Below are 20,560 nucleotides of genomic sequence, written 5' to 3' on the forward strand. Positions count from 1 at the left end.
ATTTTAATGGCAGTGCTATTTATAATTTTTAAAAGGTGAAGATAAAGCAAAATTTCTAAGCATAGGTGAATGTTCAATCTCATTACAGTCACACAGCTCTTACAATGACATGTTCATGCCAATTTTAAAAAGATTATTATTAACATGAAACCACAAAATGAAAAAAATTGTTATTGAAGACACCCTGGGAAAACACTGTTTTATTAAATTGTCTCCTCAGGATGAATTCCCAGGCATGGAATTATTAAGTGAAAGTTGAAGGGCTTTATGGCTCTTGTTACCTTGTACTGAGTGGAGTTTCATAAATCAACATTTTCATTGAGATGGTATTTCTCAGCTTGCCTCCAAGGTCCATGGTTTAACCCAGGAAAATACGTGTCTGGGGCACAGCTCCTGCAAGGGCAGAAATGGCAGCTCACGTCCGGCTGCTGGCCTTACTCGGATCCTGTCACCCCTCTGCCCAGATCCCCGGCTGGCCTCTCCTCTGTCTCACGGTGAAACCACAGCCTGTCCCTGGCTCCCAGGGTCTGACCTCATCTTCTCCCGCGCTGCCCCGCTCCCCCAGTGTTCCTGAACACCCTGTGTGCGCCACGGGGGCTCGACTCCGGCAAGCTCCTCGCCCGGCACCCTTACCCAGCTATCCACGTGGCCGGCTTCTCCCGCGCCCCAACCATCCTATTTAAAGTCGCACTCCCTGCCCGTCTCCACCGCTGCCCCTCCACCTTCTCAGCTCGGCTGTTTGCCCCAACACACACCACCGCCTGACGTGCCGGGCACACGCGAGTTGTCTACATCCTTGTTTAGAACGTAAGCTCCGAGGGCAGTCTTCCGGCTGTGCTGCTGCGTATTCAGTGCTAGCAGAGCATCGGGCACAGGAACGAGTGCATGAATGGTTGTCACAACTGGGGAGGCTCAAAGCCTGGTGATGCACAGTGAATCCCGAGGGAGAATGCCTGGGATCTGAGGAGACAGAGCTCGGAGGGCAGGAGCAGGCGGAGGGATCTGCGGATTTCCCTTCCCTGTGATCGGCTTTGACCGGTAGAGCGAGGCAGAGGCTGATACTGGTATCAAGTTCAAGCACATTTGATCCTTTGGGTCCCACTGCTCTTGTTCACCCTCCCACCTGGCCAGCCTCCAAACAGGGTTGACTCTGGGCTCTGAAGAACACGTTTTTGGAATCCACATATGAAAACAGGACAGAGAAGCAGAGGCGTCTCCTTGAAGCATTTTCTCTGGAGGCGGTGGTATGTGTGTGTCTGTGTGTCTGCGTCTGTGTGTGTGTCTGTGTGTGTCTCTGTGTGTGTCTGTGTCTCTGTGTGTGTCTGTCTTTGTGTGTCTCTGTGTGTCCCTGTGTCTGTCTTTGTGTGTCTCTGTGTGTGTCTGTGTGTGTACATATCATAGAAGTGTGCTGCCCACTGTTGTCGGGCACTCCACCTCGAGCCTGAGAATCTTTGTGAGGCCACAGTGATCAACAACAACATCTGTTGTAATGTGTATTACTTGCTCAGGGAGTAAGTTCTGGGTTAAGTTAGTTTTCTAGGGAGTTTTTGTCTTGCACATGGATTTATGCAGTTCTTGTGGAGAGGCAGTGCCACGCAGAGGAACAAGCACACGCTTTGAGACTAGACAGATATGTGTTCGACTTCCTCAGCCACTTAGGACCTGTGTGATCAAAATATTTCCTCATCTGGCTGAGACCTGGTTTTCCCAGCTGTATTCTCTTTGCATCTCAATTTATTTATCCATAAAATGGCCACAAAATGAAGTGTTTGCTTTGAAGGTGTTGTCTTGAAGATTAAATGATGTAAAAGGACCTGGAGGACACCTGGCACATAGTAGGTGCTCAATAAGTTAGGTTTTCCCAGCCTCAGTGATGATAAGCATCACCCAGGACTGGCTCTGGCTGCTGCCAAAAATATTAGTTTCCCTTTCCCTGTCCTCTTTTTGTACTTTATTCCCTCCAACCTTTTACTTTAGAAAATCTCAAACCTCAGAGAAGAATAATATAACGAACACTACATACCCTTCACTATATATTCACCAATATTCAGCAAAGTGCATTTTACCTTATTTGCACGTATTCTTTCTCTCTCTCCACATACACGTGCACACACACACAATTTTACTGACGACCCATGTGAAAGTAAATTGCAGACCTTGTGACCTTCATCCCTAGGACTGCCACAGTGTGTACTCCTGCCCGACCAAACCCCGCCTTCACATCCAAGAAGTTTTACGTGGGTTCAGTTGTGTCATCTTAAGTACAGGCCATGTTCAAATTTTCTCTCTGCCCAAATGTTCCTGATCACTCTTATTTATTTACTCATTTATTTAATTAAAAACTTTTTTTAACATAGGTCCTTGTTGGTTATCCATTTTAAACATAGCAGTGTGTACATGTCAATCCCAAACTCCCAATCTATCCCTCCCCCCACTCTTCCCCCCTGGTGACCATAAATTCATTCTCTAAGTCTCTGTTTCTGTTGTGTAAATAAGTTCATTTGTATCTTTTTTTTTTTTTTTAAAGATTCTGCATATAAGCGATATCGTTGATCACTCTTTATTTGAGGGTCACTGTTGCTGAGTCTATTACAGGAACGTGTTATTTTGAACCAAGTCTGACTCGCGGGCCCTTCTCTTTCCGATCTGCTGGAAGTAGATCTTGTTGTCTGTCCCTAGAGATGCCTGGAGATGGCTGAAGACAGTTACCCCTCCAGATCCTCCCTCCCCCATGCCAGTCACCATCCCAGTCACCATCCTGATCCTCTGGGCTCTTTCCTGGTGGCCAACTGACTAAATACGATGTGTCATTCCCAGAACTGGAGACCGAGGGGTCCAGCTTGGGTCTGACCCCTGAACAGGGGCTTGTGGCCTCCCTCTCAGGGGCAGCTGTACATCTTCAAATGCAGCCTCCGCTCACACTGTCATGCTGAGCATGGGTAAACTAAACAGCACTGCACTTTCTCATCAACAGCCAAACACCCCATCCAGTCCTTGGGCAATTAATGTCATTGATTGGAATCAATGTGGAGAGAGAGACTGGAACTAATATATGCTGAGACCATGTGACACGCCAGGCCCTGGGAGATGGACATGGGAAAGACACAGGCTGGCCTCTAGGGGAAGCTGACAGTAGAATCCTAGTGCCACCAAGTGTTAGCTGGACACGAAACCTCTCTGAGTCTCAACGTTCTCGTTTCTAGAAGGGGACAACATTCCAACTCCCTAGGTCTGCTGTGAAGATTTAATAAGACAGCATGTGTGAGGGTTCTCAGCCCAGTGTCTGGCACATAGTAGACATCTGATTTGGGTGTTGAAGAATAAATGGAATTTGGGGGTAACGAAAATGTTCTGGCAATGGTTGCACAACACCGTACTAAATACCACTGAATTTCACACTTTTTTATGAATTAAAAAGTTTATGAGCCATAGAAAAAAAATTGATTCCTTAAAATCAATTCTCATTAAGTTCCCTGTAAAACAGTTAGCTTACAGAAAACTTCCTTTCTCGTGAACAGAAAATCACCGTGCTTTTGGTCCGAGATATGTTGGGGTTTTTTCCTTTCTTCTTCAGATGACGGATAGATGGATGTAGCTGAATCTATGAACGAGTGTACTTGCCCCAAATGTGCAACATAAATACAGAAGCGACGAACAGAAGACTCATAACCAATGCTGGAGCCGGGCCAACGTTGAGCCCCGGTGAATCCTCTGTTTAGAATCGCCACATGCCCCCAGTGCCGGCTGGGGTCGTGCGGCCTGCGCTTCTCTCCGCAGCTGGTGGTTTTCCTCTGCCAGACCGTGGATCTCGCCGCCCGGGCGGCCACTGCTCTGCTGGGAGAGCGCCCTGAGGAGACCACGTTAGTGCCACGGGGAGGTCGGACGGGCATGCAGAAGACGGGAGGGCGGCAGGAAGCTGAAGTGGACAGCGGGGAAGCGGTGGAGCCCAGCGGCCGGAGAGGCTGATGCAGGTTCACACTTTAAAATGATGAAAGCAGTGAATTTTGTTAAGTGAATTTTACCGCAATAAAAAAAAAGAGTAAATGAAGATTTTCCAGGCAGAAAAGGTGGATGGGAGGGATGGGAAGCACATCTGAGGCATAATAATAATTTTCTGAGAGTTACTGATGCTGCTGCTGCAGGGCAGCCAGCGTCAAGGACAGAGCCTGTAGGCACTCCACTAGAGACTCTCTCATCCAGGGTGACTTTCAATGGGCTTTATGACCTAAGTCATATTTCACGTTATTAGGCATCAAGATAACCCGAAAGATTTTGTCAAACACTCTGCTAAGCTCGAGCCCAAGGTAAAGTCAGCCCGAGGAGAGTTGGAAGAAGTTGTATTCCAGTTGAGAGATGGAGCCGCACGAATCAGCACAGTGGGTCCCAACACTTTCTGCCTCCTGGGGGAGGTTTAAAGAAATACCTGTAAAAGTGCAATCCTGTAAAACAAAACAAAACAAAACTGAAATCCTGTAGAAGTGCACACGCCTGAATATTTTATCTTAAGCTCCTCAGCCGAGGTTGAGGACCAGTGTACCAGCAGACTGATGTCCTGCACTCCCTGTCTTCTTAGGGGTCCAGGCACCGCCCCCAGAGCCAAAGTCCCACAGACCAACCGATCTCTAAAGGGCTCAGCTCTTCTTTTTAGAGGGCTGTGCGAAGCGACGTGAGTAGAAATGGAATAAGGCCCGAGAAAGCACAGACGTGTTAACAAAGCTGCCTTTTAAAAACCAGTTTATTGTATTTTTACAATAATAAAAATAAATTAGTCATACACAAAAATAGTTGTCATTTTTGCTGAAAAGATTATTTACTCATATAATTCGCCTCCGCCTCTTTAAGCGATAATTGACACCGTACGGGTGACTTGGGGTGGATGGGGTATTCTGTGGGTTCCTTGCTCCTGGCTGTGCAGTTGACAACCCAGAGCTCCCACCCAGCAGTGTCCAGCAGGGGCCCTGGAGGCGTGGTCAAAGCAGTGAAGGCATCACCTCCCTTACACCCCTCCCTGCCCTTGCCAGGGGACCCTGCCTCCGTCACAGCTCTAAGCCAGCCTCCCGAACAACTTCCTGCTGGTGATTCTAAGGAACGAGGCAAGACAGAGAAGGGATGAAAAAGACCCTCCCAATTCCTTCTTCAAATGTTTGAGGATGAGGAGATGGCAGATTACATGAGCAAATATGATATTCAAGGTGGAAAGGTGGCAATCCAGAGAGACCTGTTTCAGGTATAATCCAAGGGGTAAAAACCCCTGAATGAGTCGAAAAGCAGAGTCGTTTATATTCGATCTTAAAACCCTGGAATTTGGCTAATCAGTATGCTAAATTGTAACTATGGACTTGGAATAAGACATCACGTGCAGCAACTTTCCGGGAAGCTGGGTTAGTAGTATCAAATAATTTTACACAAATGTGGATCGAATATGTAAATAAATACCTATTAGGTCCCTTTAAAATTAACATATTCTAAATAATAGAACTATTTTGGTGTAGTGACTCATTCTGCCGGTAGAGTTCAGAATACACATTTCCTATAAACATCTTGTATTTACAAAGGACAAAATAATAAGTTATAACAAAGTATATCCTTCCGTCAAACTGAATGGTGGGGATCTGGGGGTCAAGGTGGAAATTATGTAACGGAATGGCTTCTGTCTCACTGAGGCAAGGGGCTCAACGTCTGGAAGATGCTAAGAAAGCTGGCTAGAGAATCCCACCCTGTGGGGGTCACTTTTCCTCAGCAAGATGGCAGTCTCCCACTGTTACCCACCGAACAGAAAGAACCAGGAGTGTGGTTGAGAGGGGAGAGAATGACGTAGCTCCAGCAAAGGCGCAAGAAAGCAAAGTGAGTTGAGAAAGTGAGATGGTATTCAAAGGGTGCTAGTCTAGTCGAGGTTCTGCCCCCATCAAGGTGTGTGACCCTGGGCAGGGAACTAGCCATCGGGACAATTGGTTACTCATCTATGAAGCAGGACCAGACAGGGCAACTCTGACCAACTGGCTAGTGGTTCTCCGAGGTATGAGGCCACGTTCAGCCCTGGAGAGGGGTGCACCACTGGGTTCAAAACGGTAGAAATGGGAAGTACATGTACTTGCCATCCCAGACCAGGGGAATCACTAGAAGCTGTTCTACTTACAGAGTCACCAAAGTCCAGATTGGAGAGAATCTTAAAAGTCCTGTTGCCCCAGCTGCGTGCTCGAATCCTCCCTTCAGCATCCATGACAAATGGCCATTAAGCCTCTGCTGAGACCTCCAGGGATGGGTCAGTCACCACCAACCACAGAGCGCTCTACCTTCTGAAGGCTCTCACTTGTAGAAAGGTGGTTCTTCTGTAAGAAGTAAAATGTGTCTCCCTGCAGCTTTTACCTTCTGGTCCTAGGATGGCTCTCCTCCGGGCTAAACATTCTCATGAAGTCCTTTCCACTGCTTCTCAGAGCCTGCGCCCCTCATCAGGATTGGGCGTGCTCATCTGAATGTTGTACGTTACCAATATTCTTTTTAAAGTTTCCAACAATCACAAATACGGTTCACCAACATTTTCTCCTTATGTAGCCTAAATGTCGTGTGGTGTGTGTGTGTGTGGTGTGTGTGTGTGTGTGTGTGTGTGGTGTGTGTGTGGTGTGTGTGTGTGGTGTGTGTGTGTGGTGTGTGTGTGTGGTGTGTGGTGTGTGTGTGTGTGTGTGTGTGTGGTGTGTGTGTGTGTGTGTGTGTGTGTTTGGGGGTAGTTCCATCCCACTTTCTTGACTCACATTGAACTTCATCCACTGAAACTCTTGCATCTCCCCCACCTTGTACTTGCATTGTTTTTTGTTTTAATCCAAAGGTGGGACTTTATGTTGCTTCCTGGTGAATTTTGAAGATCCCAGGTTTCGTTCTAGTCTCCCAGACTTTTTTGGTACTAGAACGTGTCATTCAAGCGTTACCTCTCCAGCTTCTTGGCATCCACCAATTTCATCAGGAAGGTGTCTAATTTCCCATCTAAGCCACGTAAAGAGTGTTTCATATGGCAGGATCAAATGTTGGCCTCCACCTGCCAGGCTGATAGAGGTTCCCTCAGGTTTGCCTATTCAGCCTGTTTCAAGGAAAGTCATGTTTCTTTTTACCACTTATATTTGTGTCTTTGACATTAGAAAGCAGATATTCAAATTCTAAAGTGGCTATATTAAAGAAAAAGAGAGCCACTGGTTTAGAAAGTTACTAGTAACATCTGGGTTTCTCTCCCTGCCACACAGCTTGACAAAAAGAAATGAAGCCAGTGTCCCTCATTTTCATCCCTCTGGAAGGTCATTCTTTTTAAAGGAAAGAGTGTTGAATGCTAAACACTTTGAGGGTGAGTAAACGATACACACTCCAAGAGCCCTGGGTCAGAGAATTAAGGCAACGGGACAGATGGGGACAGTTCTGAGCGCTTCTGTCACACTGCAGCTCCTCTAGGGCGGGCACTGGCCCCGCTCATCTGGCTTCCCCACCAGCTCGCAAGCAGGGGGCACTGTACACGCCGTTAATGAAATGAACTGACGCCATCTAGTGGCCAAGTTTACAAGATTTTTTTTTTTTTTTTTTTTTAAATGCCCTATTTCTTATGCTGTTCCTTTTCTAAGGGGAGAAAGGCGAGTCTACGTGAGATGGGGAGAATGGGCTGCACTGAATGGCTTTTGCCTAGGCTGCAAGGGGCACACTTTCCTTTTCTAATAAGTGATAGTAAAAAAAAAAGCAATCTATTTCTGTTTGCAGTTTTGTTGATTTTTTTGTGAGAAAAACACAGAACAGCTTTAATTTATCTAATTTTAAAATTCAGAGCAGGGACTGAGGCAATCTGGTACACAGAAAAAAAAAGCTGTATTAAAATGTAAATTTCATTTCTGCATCATAGCCAGTTAAGGGACAAGGCAGAGGACTGAGAAGTAGATGGTGGGTCATGGGAAGGAGAGGATGAGATAAGGGGACAAGAAAATGAGAAAGAGGCATCTCTGGAGGGAGAAAGGAACATTGTCACTGAAAATACTAAAGGACATTATCATGTGTGTTGTGCTAAGAACAAAGGCATTTAGACGTTGACATAAGAAACAAGGAGATTAGTAAAAATTGGATTTCCAAGTCAAGCTGATAAAACCCCTCATCTAGCAATTTATAAGCTTTCCAGACATAAATGAATTCTAAGATTAACTCAACTATTTGTTGCAAGAGAAAAAAGACCCCTAGTTTCAGTACTTCTTTCCCCTGAAGACATGGGGTTGATTTATTTGCTCCTATCCAATTCCACAACTGGCAGGATGGCCGTTCTCATGAAAGGACCACTGTCCCTTTAAAGAACTTTTAGGTGACATTTAGGAGCCACAGGACACTGCTGGATGTCAAAGAGACAAAGCCGTCACTGCCCCAGCCCAGTCGTGAGAATCCTGAGTTGGAAGGACCCAGGATGCTCACCTCCCACTTGGTGGAGAAATCCCTTTTAGGCTGGAGAGCTCACTCATTAGGACACGATACCTCTGTTGCGCTGGGCAGCCTGGATGGCTAGAAGGTTTTCCCACAATCTGAGCTGAAATCAGCCTTTCTGCTCTTCCACCCATTGATCTTGCTCTGTCCTCCAGCAGGTAAAGAAAGCTTCCTCCAAAGAATCCTTCAAATAACTGGCTTGTACAGCAACATCTGAGAGCAGTTGCATAAAGGAAACCCTCCCTTGGGACAAGAAGCAAAGGCAAGTGGCGAGAGGGAAAGAGTGGGTGCTGGATGGAAACCAGCCATATGCTTGGCCTCTCTGGTCTGTCTTTGCTTGGTGGGCCCAGGAATCTGGGCCTCTGTCCTGCTGCTTACTGCATGAGTTACGTAAGGATCAGGAGAGATAGGGTGCTTTGGGGGAAATGATGGCTGGGGCTCTCCAGAAAGAGGTCACCTAAAAAGGCCAAATAGAATTTCTGAAAGCTCAAGGTTAGTGGGAACCTAACGGAGTGTGCAAGACTGAGCTGGTGATACTGCTTCCAAAAGCTGCAAATCATCACCAAATTAGCAGATTTTTGGGTTAAAGGGCTCACGGGAGAAACTCAGTTGCTATGAATTTCAAAGCAAATGCTTGCTTTGAAAGGGAAATACGCCCAGGACCATAGTACTAAATAAGATAAATTTTCTATACGCTTCCAATTTGTTCAGCCTGATTATTTTTCTTAGTGGGTGTAAGAATATACATATATATATATGTATATATATACATATATATATATATATACGTATATATATACGTCCCCCCTTCTTTATCCTCACTGATTTTTCAGATAGTTCATCTTTCATATGCACTGCATTCCCCTTCCAGCCACAGACCTCAGGAACTACAGAGTTATGTGAAGTGAATCAGGGAAGACCCTGACGCTGGGGCCATCGTGGAGGAGTTCACAGCCCCTTTTCCCAGGCTGGCTGCATTAATATAGATCTTAGTGCTCACATCTGGGAGGGGGAATATGGGCTGTGAGTCATGGGGGAAGGGAGGGATGCAAAGTCACACAGAGACATCTGCAAAACAAACCAGAAAGACCCAAGGGAGACTCTTTCTAATATAAATATAGGGCTTTTGCTGGGACAGGTTGGTTAGACTTTCCACTGGGCGATGTGTGGGGAAGGACCCAGGAGAGATGGCTGAGGAAGGGGTGAGAGCCCAGGGGACAGAGCTGTGTGCTCTGGAAATCTGCTCTGGGAGACAAAAGGCCAAAGGGTCCACCATGTAGGATTCCATGGGCGGCATGTACCACTGGGGAGGGGAATCAGAATTTCAGGCAATCACCTTTCTACCCCAATGGCTTTCTTACCTCATGGCATAGTTCCATTAAGGATGGGGTTTAAGAAACTGTGCAGAGTCCTGTCACCAGGACCTGTGACTTTGTGGGGGAAGGGAAAAAAGAAACAGACTCCTGAAACAACTGGGCACAGGAGATAAAGACTTGACTTTTGGCCCGAGGAAAGAATTCAAAGGTCTGGGCTTTGTTTGCTGAATGGGAAACTTCTCAGCCTCTAGGTCTGAAATGAAGCCACATACTGCAGACCTAAGCCTTCTGGACAGGCCTCGACGACTGGGGTCAGGACTCAGCTCTGTCACTGAATGGGTCAATTACCTGCTAACGTGGCAGGTAGGTTACCTAAGTTCAGTCTCAGTTTCCTTGTCAGTAAAATGGGGACAAGATTCATTCCCTGACTCCCATTCTGGAGCGCTGTGCTCACAGCCGCTAATGAGCTAATATCTCTGAATACACCTGCAAAACAATAAAGCTCTAAACTGGCATGAGATATTTGTGTCACAAGGCTGGAAAAGAGCCTAATGTCTTTGAGTAAAAATAGGCACAGGCGGGCTGAGGTAACAGAGGAATGCAGGCATCCTAGCAAGGCTTAGGGGGGCTCTGGGGTCGGGGGACTGTCTCCTCTGATTCTCCAAGGGGCGCTGGTATTAGAAAGGCCAGCAGCACTGGGGCTAGGCAGTGCCCAGACAGGGCCTGACTGCTGACTTAGAAAGTGCCAGGACGGGAGTCGGCCGAGAGCTGCGTGCAGTCCCCACCGCTCGGTCTGCAGAGAGCGCAGGTGCCAGGTTTCTGAAGGAGGGGTCAGCAGTTCACGGTGATGCTCAAAGGACAACTGTGGCCTTGCTCCTGGGCACCGTGTGTACACTTTATGAAGGTGGGGTGCTGACTAAGTTGGCTGGCAGCTCCACAGGCCAGGGAGCCCCCAGGAGGGGCAGCAGTCAGCCAGTCCCACTGCTCACAGACTCCCTGACCTGCCCATGGTTGTGGAGCGGGGTGTTATCTGCTCCCCAGGAAGCCCGAGTGCCTGTTGGCCACGCGCGTGCAGGAGACGCAGCAGGCGGTCTTGTAGTAGTTGTAGACGCAGAGCCTGGCCTGGACCACCACGTTGCAGTTGTAGTACCTGTCCTTGCAGCTTTCATCTGTAGCAGAGGGGAACAGAAAAGACTCTCTGAGCACAAGGGGCAGCCTGGACTTAGGGAAGAAGAAAGGGCGGTGGGTGTGGCTCTTCATCCTGGTCCTGCTGTTTATTATTGATGGGAGGTGTGAGTGTGGGCTGAGAGCTTATATTTTTTCTTCATCTTTAAACATGCAGTTGAAATCTATCTACTTTGGCCATAAAGATGCTGGAACCAAATCTCTGGGTGCATTGCCATTTTAATCAATTCCCATGTAAGTTTATCTGTTGATGGGTGGCTTGGATCGCCATCTGTGTTATCAACAGGCACCTTAAACTATGAAATATATACCCAAAGGATGCTGACCCCCTTCAACTCCATGACTAGGCACAAGGTCACAGAGAGACCTAGATGAATCTGGCATTTTCATACCAGAGAACAGGACGGAGCTTAAGAAAGATGAATATTTTACTCCAAGATAAGACTCCCTACTTACCAACTTCAGGGACACAGTCCTGAGGGTTACAAGATTCTTTCTCTTCTGGTTTCAACTGAGGGTCGCAGAGATTACTTAGGGTCATCTCATCAGACAGACAGCGCACTTCCCGGACGCGGAAGCCGCCCTGGCAGCTCTTGGAACACTGCCCGGGGAAAGGAAGAAAGTTAGATTTCTTGACAGTCCATTAGCTCAGCACATGGGAGAAGACAGATATTGGAAAATTTCAGACATCTACCAAAGGAGACAGAGTATTAAACTCCCCTGCACCTAGCAACCAGCTTCAACACGCATCCACTCATGGCTAGCCACGTCTCGTCTGTACCCACCCAGGTCCATTATTTTGAAGCAAATCTAGATATCATATCACTTCTTCCATAATATTTCTGTCTGTAGCTCTAAAAAACAAAGACTCTTAAAAAATTACCACGATACCATTATTACACCTAGAAATCAACAATAGTTCCTTACCTTCAAAGATATATTCAGTGTTCCTATTTCCATTTGCCTTGTGAATCTCAATTTTTTTAATAGAGTTTTTTTTGGGGGGGATCGGGTCTGTATATTGCAGCTGGTTGACATGCCTTTTACGACCCTTAATCCACGGGTTCCCCTCCCCTGTGTTTCTTCCCCCTTGTACTTTATTTGTTGGAGGAACTCAGTCTTTTGTCCTGTAGAGTTTCCCAGAGTCAGGATTTTGCTGACTGCATCCCCATGGTACTGTTTGACATGTTCCTCTGTCTTCCGCATTTCCTGAAAAATGGTGATACTATCCTAACACCTCTTCTTCTTTTATAAGCTGAGAATCTAAAGAATCCTTACCCCTTCCTCATATATATTTACTCTCTGGTTACCCAGTGGTATGGCTTGTTTAGGAGAGACAGGGTAAATTCTTGACTATTTTCTTTTATTTATCAGTTTTCAGAATAATGAGTTGGTTCCCCTAACATCCTCCAATGGTGGAACCTCTAATTAGTTTTTTTTTTATCATTACAAACTTATTAGAGATGGATGGATTTAAACATATGTGATGTATTTCATTAAATCCATGGTAGTTATTATTATTACTTTTTATTTTATTTTAATTTTTTGCGGTACGCGGGCCTCTCACTGTTGTGGCCTCTCCCGTTGTGGAGCACAGGCTCCGGACGCGCAGGCTCAGCAGCCATGGCTCACAGGCCCAGCCGCTCCACGGCATGTGGGATCTTCCCGGACCGGGGCACGAACCCGTGTCCCCTGCATCGGCAGGCGGACTCTCAACCACTGCGCCACCAGGGAAGCCCGGTAGTTATTATTTTTACTGATGCTCACTGATGTCCCATCAATGGCTATCAGGAGCCCAAAAGTTGGTTCTTGAGCCCTTTGGACATGACCTCGTCTTTGAGAATCTCCTTGCTACCTGGTATGAAAAGACATCCCGATCTAATTTACACCTATAACAGTCACAGACCTGGAATCAGCCATTTCTCTAAGAATTCTTGGCTCCTTTTAGTGGGGAGTGGCATTTTGAAACCATATTCTAGCTGATAGGCATGCCGTTTGCTACTGGGTTGGTCATTGTTTCCAGGCTCTTTCAGTGGATAAAACAGGGAAAAAATTTTTTTAAGATAAATTAATTTGTGAGTTCATACTGATATTTCTAAGTCAAATTCAGGACAACAGGATTTTCACTTAAATCTCTTCTACTTTTGGTCTGTATCTTCTTTCTCCTAAGTTAAGAATCCTATTTCTCAAGGATCCTGGGGATAATAGAGCTATACTATCATACTAGCATATTTACTGGTACATATATTATCACAGTACCATAAAGTAGATTATTCATTTACTTTATCACCCATTATACAACCAATCATCTCAGAACACAGGACACCAGCTATCACTAAAAATGTGATTATTGCCAACACTACAAACATTTTTCTGCAGTACTTTTTGTCCTTAGGGATGGACAAATTACTGTGGTTTACAGCCACATGCAAGGGTGCTGATGCCACCAACTGCATACATATTTAGGTTAATTTGTTTCATTGCATTTTCCATTTTTAGAGATTTCTTTTTTAAAAGGAATAACTTTGTTAAAAAAATTTTTTTTTTTGGCTGCGTTGGATCTTCGTTGTTGTGCGTGGGCTTCCTTTAGTTGTGGCGTGCAGGGGCTACTCTTCATTTACGGTGCACGGGCTTCTCATTGCGGTGGCTTCTCTTGCTGCGGAGCACGGGCTCTAGGCGCGTGGGCTTCAGTAGTTGTGGCACGTGGGCTCTAGAGTGCAGGCTCAGTAGTTATAGCGCACGGGCTTAGCTGCTCTGTGGCATGTGGCATCCTCCTGGACCAGGGCTCGAACCTGTGTCCCCTGCGTTGGCAGGAGGATTCTTAAACACTGCACCACCAGGGAAATCCCTGTTTTATAATTGTATAAAATATTTACTTAGTTCCAAACTCAAATTTATAAAACAAGGTAAATTTAAAAATGTCTTGCTTCCATCATCTTTGCTACTATAGTAACTATATATTTCATATTAGTTTCAGCTCACTTATTTATTTTTAAATTTACATGCAGAAAAATTCATTTTTTGTGGTGCACAGTTCTGAGTTTTGACAAATTCAGAGAGTCATGTATCTCCCACTGCAAACAAGACAGAACTTTCATCACACACAACGAATCCTCTTGTGTTGTCCCTTTGTAGTGAGATTCACCCTGCTCCATCCTCTGGCAATCACTGATCTGGTCTCTGTGCCTATAGTTTTTCCTTTTACAGAATATTATGTAAATGTAATCATACAACATACAGTTTTGGGGGGGCTCTTTCTTTCATTTAGCAAAGTGCATCTGAAGTTCCTCCAAGTCGTGGGAGGTAGCAGTTCATTTGTTCTTGCTGCTGAGTGGTACCCCATTGTTTGGACGCACTGCATTTTGTTTATCCACTGACCTGCTGAGGGACGTCTGGGTTGTTCCCAGGCAAGGCAGGTGTCTTTGGAGTTGGTGGCCTTTGACGTGGCCTGGTGAGTTTGGCCCTTTCTAGACTCTCTAAGCACAATGGCAGAAGAAAATAGTGATCTGTTCCTGCTTTCTCAAGGGCCTTGGTCAATATCAAAATAATAAAATGGTATTTCCCAGAAGCTGGCAAAACATCTTTGAAACTCAACACCTCCTTTATTCCCATTTGCATCCAAGGTGTGGTTCACCACATACCCAAATGGCTGTCATACACTGTCTGAAAACAGAATTCTCAGCTTTTATCCACATATTTTATAAGAAAATCCCTTTGATCACCTTTGAATGACTTTGAGGAAGGCTCTGGACTCTACTCTGGAGTCACCTACAGCCACTGCTTGACAATCTTCCCTGACAAAAAGCAGAACGAACACTGGTCCCCTTGTGTCCAAGTCATATGAAATGGTCACTGGGAACGATGACCTCAGGAATTTTTCTGTTTTAGGAAGTTTCTTAACAATAAACTCTTTCACTTGAAAAAAAAAAAGAATTTTATCACTGTTTCCATCCTTTTCCATTTCATTCCTTACTAACCTAGTTCTCTATTCACTCTGTCTCTCTGTAGCTCTGTCTTGCTTCATTTACCCTCCTTCCGTACAAAAAGGATTTGAGATGGCTTAAGAAATACATAAGAGGGCCACAAGATAAAAAATAAGTGAGGAAACTGGGGTAAAAAGAAGATAAAAGTAGGAAAGAGAAAGAGAAGCCAGAGAACATTAGCACCTATAAGTCACTTTGTATATTCTGATAAACTCTCTCCCAGAGACGGGCCACAGTTTTGGCTCTGAGTTTCCTAGTAGCCAATTCAAAGAGAAAAACAGGATCAGTCCCATAATCCATATTGTCTATAGGATTTTAAAAAAAGTGTACAACACACACACACACACACACACAGAGGTATGGAGGCCTGACAGAAATTCCTCCAGTGGGATTTATAACAAGATCACTTCATGGTGTTGTATTCTCAACAGCATCCCTGAATCCTTTCAGCCATCAAACCTCTGCAGCAGTATTTCTCAAAATGTTGGTTACACCTGTAGCCAACTCACCTAAGGAGCAAATTCCTTGGCCACGTTGGACCCAGAATCGGCCATTTCAAACAGATCCCCTCTGATTCTTATGCCCACAAAAATTTGAGAGTCACTATTTTATGGCCTCTATAGTTTAGAAATCAAAATTGTCCCAGTCTCAGGCTCCCCACTCCCCGCCAAGCAGGCTGAGTCCAGGGCACCCTGGCTGTGACCAAGTAGAGCTGATTGCTGCAGGGAATCTACTCAAGGGCTGAGCCCAGTGCCTGGTACCCAGTAGGTGGCTCAACAGTGGGGGGGGGGAGGGGGGAAGCATAATGATGTACTAACACAACCTCTACCAAAAGCACCGGGACTTACCATGCTCCATTCTGTGTTAAACCATTTGGCTCCACAGGGCTTGAGGTGGCAGGATTGCTGGCTGGGGGGTCTCTCCAGGAAGGAACATTCATAGGGGTCCAGCACTTCAAAGGTGTCAGCGTTCTTCCTAACACAAATCACCTCCCTCTGTTGGGTCCCGCTCCCACACTCGATGGAACACTGGAGAAAGAAGCAGAGAAAGATGGGTGCCACATGACGGAAAGGGGACGAGAACTGCCATCCATTGAGCGATGTTTACCAGAGCTTACCATCATTGATTCAGTGAGGAAGAGCCCGAGGGTGCCCGGAAAACACTTCTGGAGGAAAAGTTGCACACAGATTCCAGTTTTCCTAACACTTCTGTGTCTGGAATGGAGAGTGGGTGCCCTGAGTTCTCACAGCTTGAGGATGCTGGCTGCTGGGATCCTGGCACCCTCGGTGAAATGTGAGTGAGATAGTGTCCCGTAGGCTTTCCCACAGAACACACCAGCCAGTCAATTTGGTTTTGTCTGGTAGACTCCTGACATTTCTCACTGTAAGACAATGAACTAACATTCTAGTTTATCTGCTGGTCTTTTAGGGGAGGGAACTGGGAATGAATTCATTTCCCAGAGTCTGCATGCCTCTGGATGAACGGCTACATTAAAATTCTTTGGGACACACGAAGCTGAGAAGACCACAGACTTGGGACAATGTCCCCTGGTCAGCCCTCCGCTCCCAACAGGGCAGCCAGCAGGAAGCCTTTGTCCGCGGAGTCCAATCCCTTGGCTTCTTACTTGGAGCTGAAGCTCGCTGCGGTTGCGGCCACGAAGAAGCCAGTCAGATAATCACACGTCTTGGTTCATTGTGTTAGGTTATGGAAATACAATGCATGTAACCGCCTATAAGTTATTCCATTTAGTATCTATTACTTTGTAAAATGTTTTTTATTTATGTTTGGTATACTCTTAATACCTTTTGGTTAGAAAATTTTACAAGCTGTGATCTATATACTTTTAAGGACTTTAAAGAAGCTATTACCTTTATGAATAGCCTGTAAACATGTCTACAGCTGAAACTCAATATTATCCTTGCTGCTGTATGCAGGCACATGGTGAAATAAAAACAGAGTGGAAAAACCCACGTCACTACCCAGCAAAAGTACCCCAAACCCAAGGCAACAGACTATGGATTATTCACACAGGGCATAATAAACATCTCCATCAGCAATTTCCACTTTGTGCCTCTTTTCTGCCATCTTCACAGACATCCAGAAAACTACAAGGCTTCTTAGTTTTGGGACTGTCTGCTCAGATGTTAGAGAGTAAATGTGATCCAGACACAGGGGCAGACAAGAAGGCTGCTCTTAATAGCTAAAGACTGTGAAAGAACCATCCCCCCATCCCCCGCAAGAACTAAGACAATCTAAGGGTGAAGTAAACCCAGAATTGACAGGGAAGAAAGAAAGCATCTGTGCATGAATAATAGACCTGGTGGAATATCTTATGAGTAAGAGTTGGGCTACTTTGTCTCCAGAGTAGAAAAAGACTCCCTAAGCCTGACAGGTCTCATTCTCTTGGGCTGGCTTCTCCACCAGCCTCAACGGGACCACTGCTGGCACCTGTGCTCACAACTTCCCAGGGAGTCTCTTCCCCTAAGTCCACATGAAAAGTCCCAGGAAAGGACTCCGTTTGGCTCGGTTTGGGCCACATGTCCATCCTGGACTAATCACTGTGACCGGGCCAGTGGGGTGTTCAAGAGGCCAACTCTCATTCAAACCACGTGTCTGGAAGGAACATTTATTTTTATATCCTGAAGTCAGTTAATGTTTAAGACTTTCTTTCAACAAATAAGCATGCTCTATTTCATTTTCTTTGGGGATAATATCAAATTCCCAGGGCAGGGAGGTGCCAGCAGGCTCTGATAGTCTTATAAATTCAGAACGAAAACCTTGTCCACAATCAATCATGTCCTGACCCTTTGGATGACAGGCAATAAATTCCATGTTTCTAATCTTAGCAGAGATAAATGCTGCCTTCACCAGGATTCATGCGACTCTCAGTTCTCTGAGTAGGTCTGGAGTCAATAGGACGCCCACAGATCAAAAAGACCTGAATCGGGCTTCCCTGGTGGCGCAGTGGTTGAGAGTCTGCCTGCCGATGCAGGGGCACGGGTTCGTGCCCCGGTCCGGGAGGATCCCACATGCCGCGGCGCGGCTGGGCCCGTGGGCCATGTCCGCTGGGCCTGCGCGTCCGGAGCCTGTGCTCCGCAACGGGAGAGGCCACAACAGTGAGAGGCCCGCGTACCGCAAAAAAAAAAAAAAAAAAAGACCTGAATTCTGCTCCCCTTTCTTCTTCCTCAGACATTGGTGGACGTGTGAGTCGAACTGCACTGTTTATCTTCTCTGTGTGAAGGCTGTTATGATCCAGTATCACGATTTCACACAGGACTCTTCGCATTGCCTCAGTTTCCATGAATACTTGGTGTAATTAGTGTCCCATACACAGTCTACTTCTGAATTATCTTTGGGGTGTAGATCCTAGGTGTTTTGCTACCAACAATGAGATAGAAACATTGGCAGAAAAAGTAATAAACATGGAGAAAGGGAACTATATTTATTAAGTACTCCCCACGTCCTAAGCAATGACCCTTTTATTTTTTTTATTTTTTATTTTTATTATTATTATTATTTTTTGTGGTTCGCGGGCCTCTCACTGTTGTGGCCTCTCCCATTGCAGAGCACAGGCTCCGGACGCGCAGGCTCAGCGGCCATGGCTCACGGGCCCAGCCGCTCCGTGGCATGTGGGATCTTCCCGGACTGGGACACGAACCCGTGTCCCCTGCATCGGCAGGCGGACTCTCAACCACCGCGCCACCAGGGAAGTCCAGCAATGACCCTTTTATATACAGTGTCTAATGAAAACCCAATAGCAACTCTAAAAAGTTGATATCATTATCATCATATTTGGATGAGGAAACAGGCTCAGAGAGGTTAAATTACCTGCCCCAACTCAGAGAACTAAGGCGATGCAGAACTGGGATCTGTTATCAAGTATGTCTAACTCTGATATCGACTTGGGTAGCATTGGAAGTACTTGAATTCTTTCTTTTCTGAATTTTTAAATATTTTACACTTTGTATTATAAAAATATTAAGGAAATTTGAGAAGAAAACACTTGCCCATGTTGTTTATATAAAAAACTATACTTTGAAGCGGTTGAGATAGGGTTCATATACTTTCATATTCTGTTTTTCACTTGCCTTTATATTATATGTATTTTCCACATCTTCCTAATTATCATTGTTCTTGTTACGTATCTTAATGAGTTACGATATACCATAATATCCCTAACCATCATGCTATCATGAACATCTCTGCTGAAAAAACTTTTTTTTTCTCCTGCTAATTATTTCCTTAAAATGAATCCCCAGGAGTGGGGTGACTGGGTGAAGGCAAATGAACATTTTTATGGTTCTTGACTTTTATTGCCAAACTGCTTTCCAAAGGGGTTGTGTTGATTTACAAGGACAAGGCAGTCCATTTCTTTTCAGGGTCTGTTTTTAAAGCTACTTAAAAGAAATAAAATTCTATATGGAGCCAGAGGTCCAGATAATGTGTAAATCATGGTCATCAGCCAGAAAGTCTTTGGAGAACCAGCCAGCCCCGGGAGCCAAATACTAAACGGCCTAAGAACTCAAAATACCGATAGTAATCATAACGGGGCAAAGAGGGAATGATTTTAGGGGGTTCATGTTCAATTTTGGAACCCTAAGGAAAAATTAATATCAATTAAGTTACTTTATTGAGGCATTTGGTATTATTGGTTCTTCATAATGAACAAACTTAACTTTTTCTGTTTCTGCTTCGTTCCCCCAGCTTTGTTGAGATATAATTGACAAATAAAATTGTAATATATTGAAAGTATGCACGTGATGATATGGTATACATGTGCATTGCGAAAGGATTCTTGCAGTCAAGTTAACACATCCATCACTTAGCATATTTACCTTTTTTGTGTGTATACGTGACAAAACTTAAGTTCTACTCGCTTAGTAAATTTCAGTATACAATACAGTATTATCTACTATAGTCACCATGTTATACATTAGATCCCCAGAACTTATTCATCTTATAACTGAAAGTTTGAACCCTTTACCAACCTCTTCTTATATCCCCCACCCCCAGCCCCTGGCAACCATCATTCAACTCTGTTTTCCTGAGTTTGACTTTTTTTTCAGATCTCACATATAGTGATACCATGCAGTATTTGCCTTTCTGTGTCTGGTTTATTTCACTTAGCATAATGCCCCCCAAGTCCATCCATGTTGTTGCTAATGGCAGGATTTCCTCCCTTTTTAAAGGCTGAATAATATTCCATGATAAACAAATACCACATTTTCTTTATCCATTCATCTGTCGACAGACACTTAGATTATTTCCATACCTTGGCTATTGTGAACAATACTACGAACATGGCGGGGGGCTGGGCAGTGCAGATATCTCTCCCAGATAATGATTTTCTTTCCTTTGTATATATACCCAGAAGTGGGACTGCTGGATCATATCTATTTCTGCTTTTGACACTCAAATACAGACAAAACTGCCTTTATTAACAATAATAGCACTAGAAGCTACAATTTATTGTGTGTTTATTGTATGTCAGGCACTGCACTACATACTTTGTACACATTACTTCATTTCTTCTAAAAATAACCTCATAATGTGCTTCATTATTGGCATTTTGTAGACAAGGAAACCATGCTGGACCATAAGCTTCCTGAGGGCAGGGATATTGGTTTTGCTCAATGATGT

General features: G+C 45.1%; 1 protein-coding gene, 1 long non-coding RNA gene and 1 pseudogene across 2 annotated transcripts in view; all 3 read right to left on the reverse strand.

The window, feature by feature from the left end:
• Positions 1 to 182: 182 nt before the first annotated feature.
• On the reverse strand, positions 183 to 1,120 carry LOC115802770 (uncharacterized). The gene is made up of 2 exons (XR_004023322.2): positions 756 to 1,120; positions 183 to 393 (listed from the first exon to the last, which is right to left on the reverse strand). It is a non-coding gene; the product is annotated as an uncharacterized LOC115802770 (long non-coding RNA).
• Positions 1,121 to 1,373: 253 nt separating this feature from the next.
• On the reverse strand, positions 1,374 to 3,938 carry LOC149750166 (protein transport protein Sec61 subunit beta pseudogene; annotated as a pseudogene).
• Positions 3,939 to 8,620: 4,682 nt separating this feature from the next.
• The window catches only part of THSD4 (thrombospondin type 1 domain containing 4), a 569,301-nt gene continuing 557,361 nt past the window's right edge, over positions 8,621 to 20,560 (reverse strand). Inside the window, exons 15-17 of the mRNA XM_022579923.3 lie at positions 15,769 to 15,948; positions 11,394 to 11,538; positions 8,621 to 10,921 (exon numbers count right to left, since the gene is read on the reverse strand). Coding sequence (XP_022435631.1) covers positions 10,779 to 10,921; positions 11,394 to 11,538; positions 15,769 to 15,948 — 468 coding nt within the window. The 3' untranslated portion in view covers positions 8,621 to 10,778. The remainder of the gene's footprint in view (positions 10,922 to 11,393; positions 11,539 to 15,768; positions 15,949 to 20,560) is intronic.

Source organism: Delphinapterus leucas, chromosome 2 (assembly GCF_059928025.1).
Source record: "Delphinapterus leucas isolate spDelLeu-1000000601 "Yukka" chromosome 2, BTC_Dleu_Yukka2, whole genome shotgun sequence".
In the NCBI taxonomy this organism is placed as follows: Eukaryota; Metazoa; Chordata; class Mammalia; order Artiodactyla; family Monodontidae; genus Delphinapterus; species Delphinapterus leucas.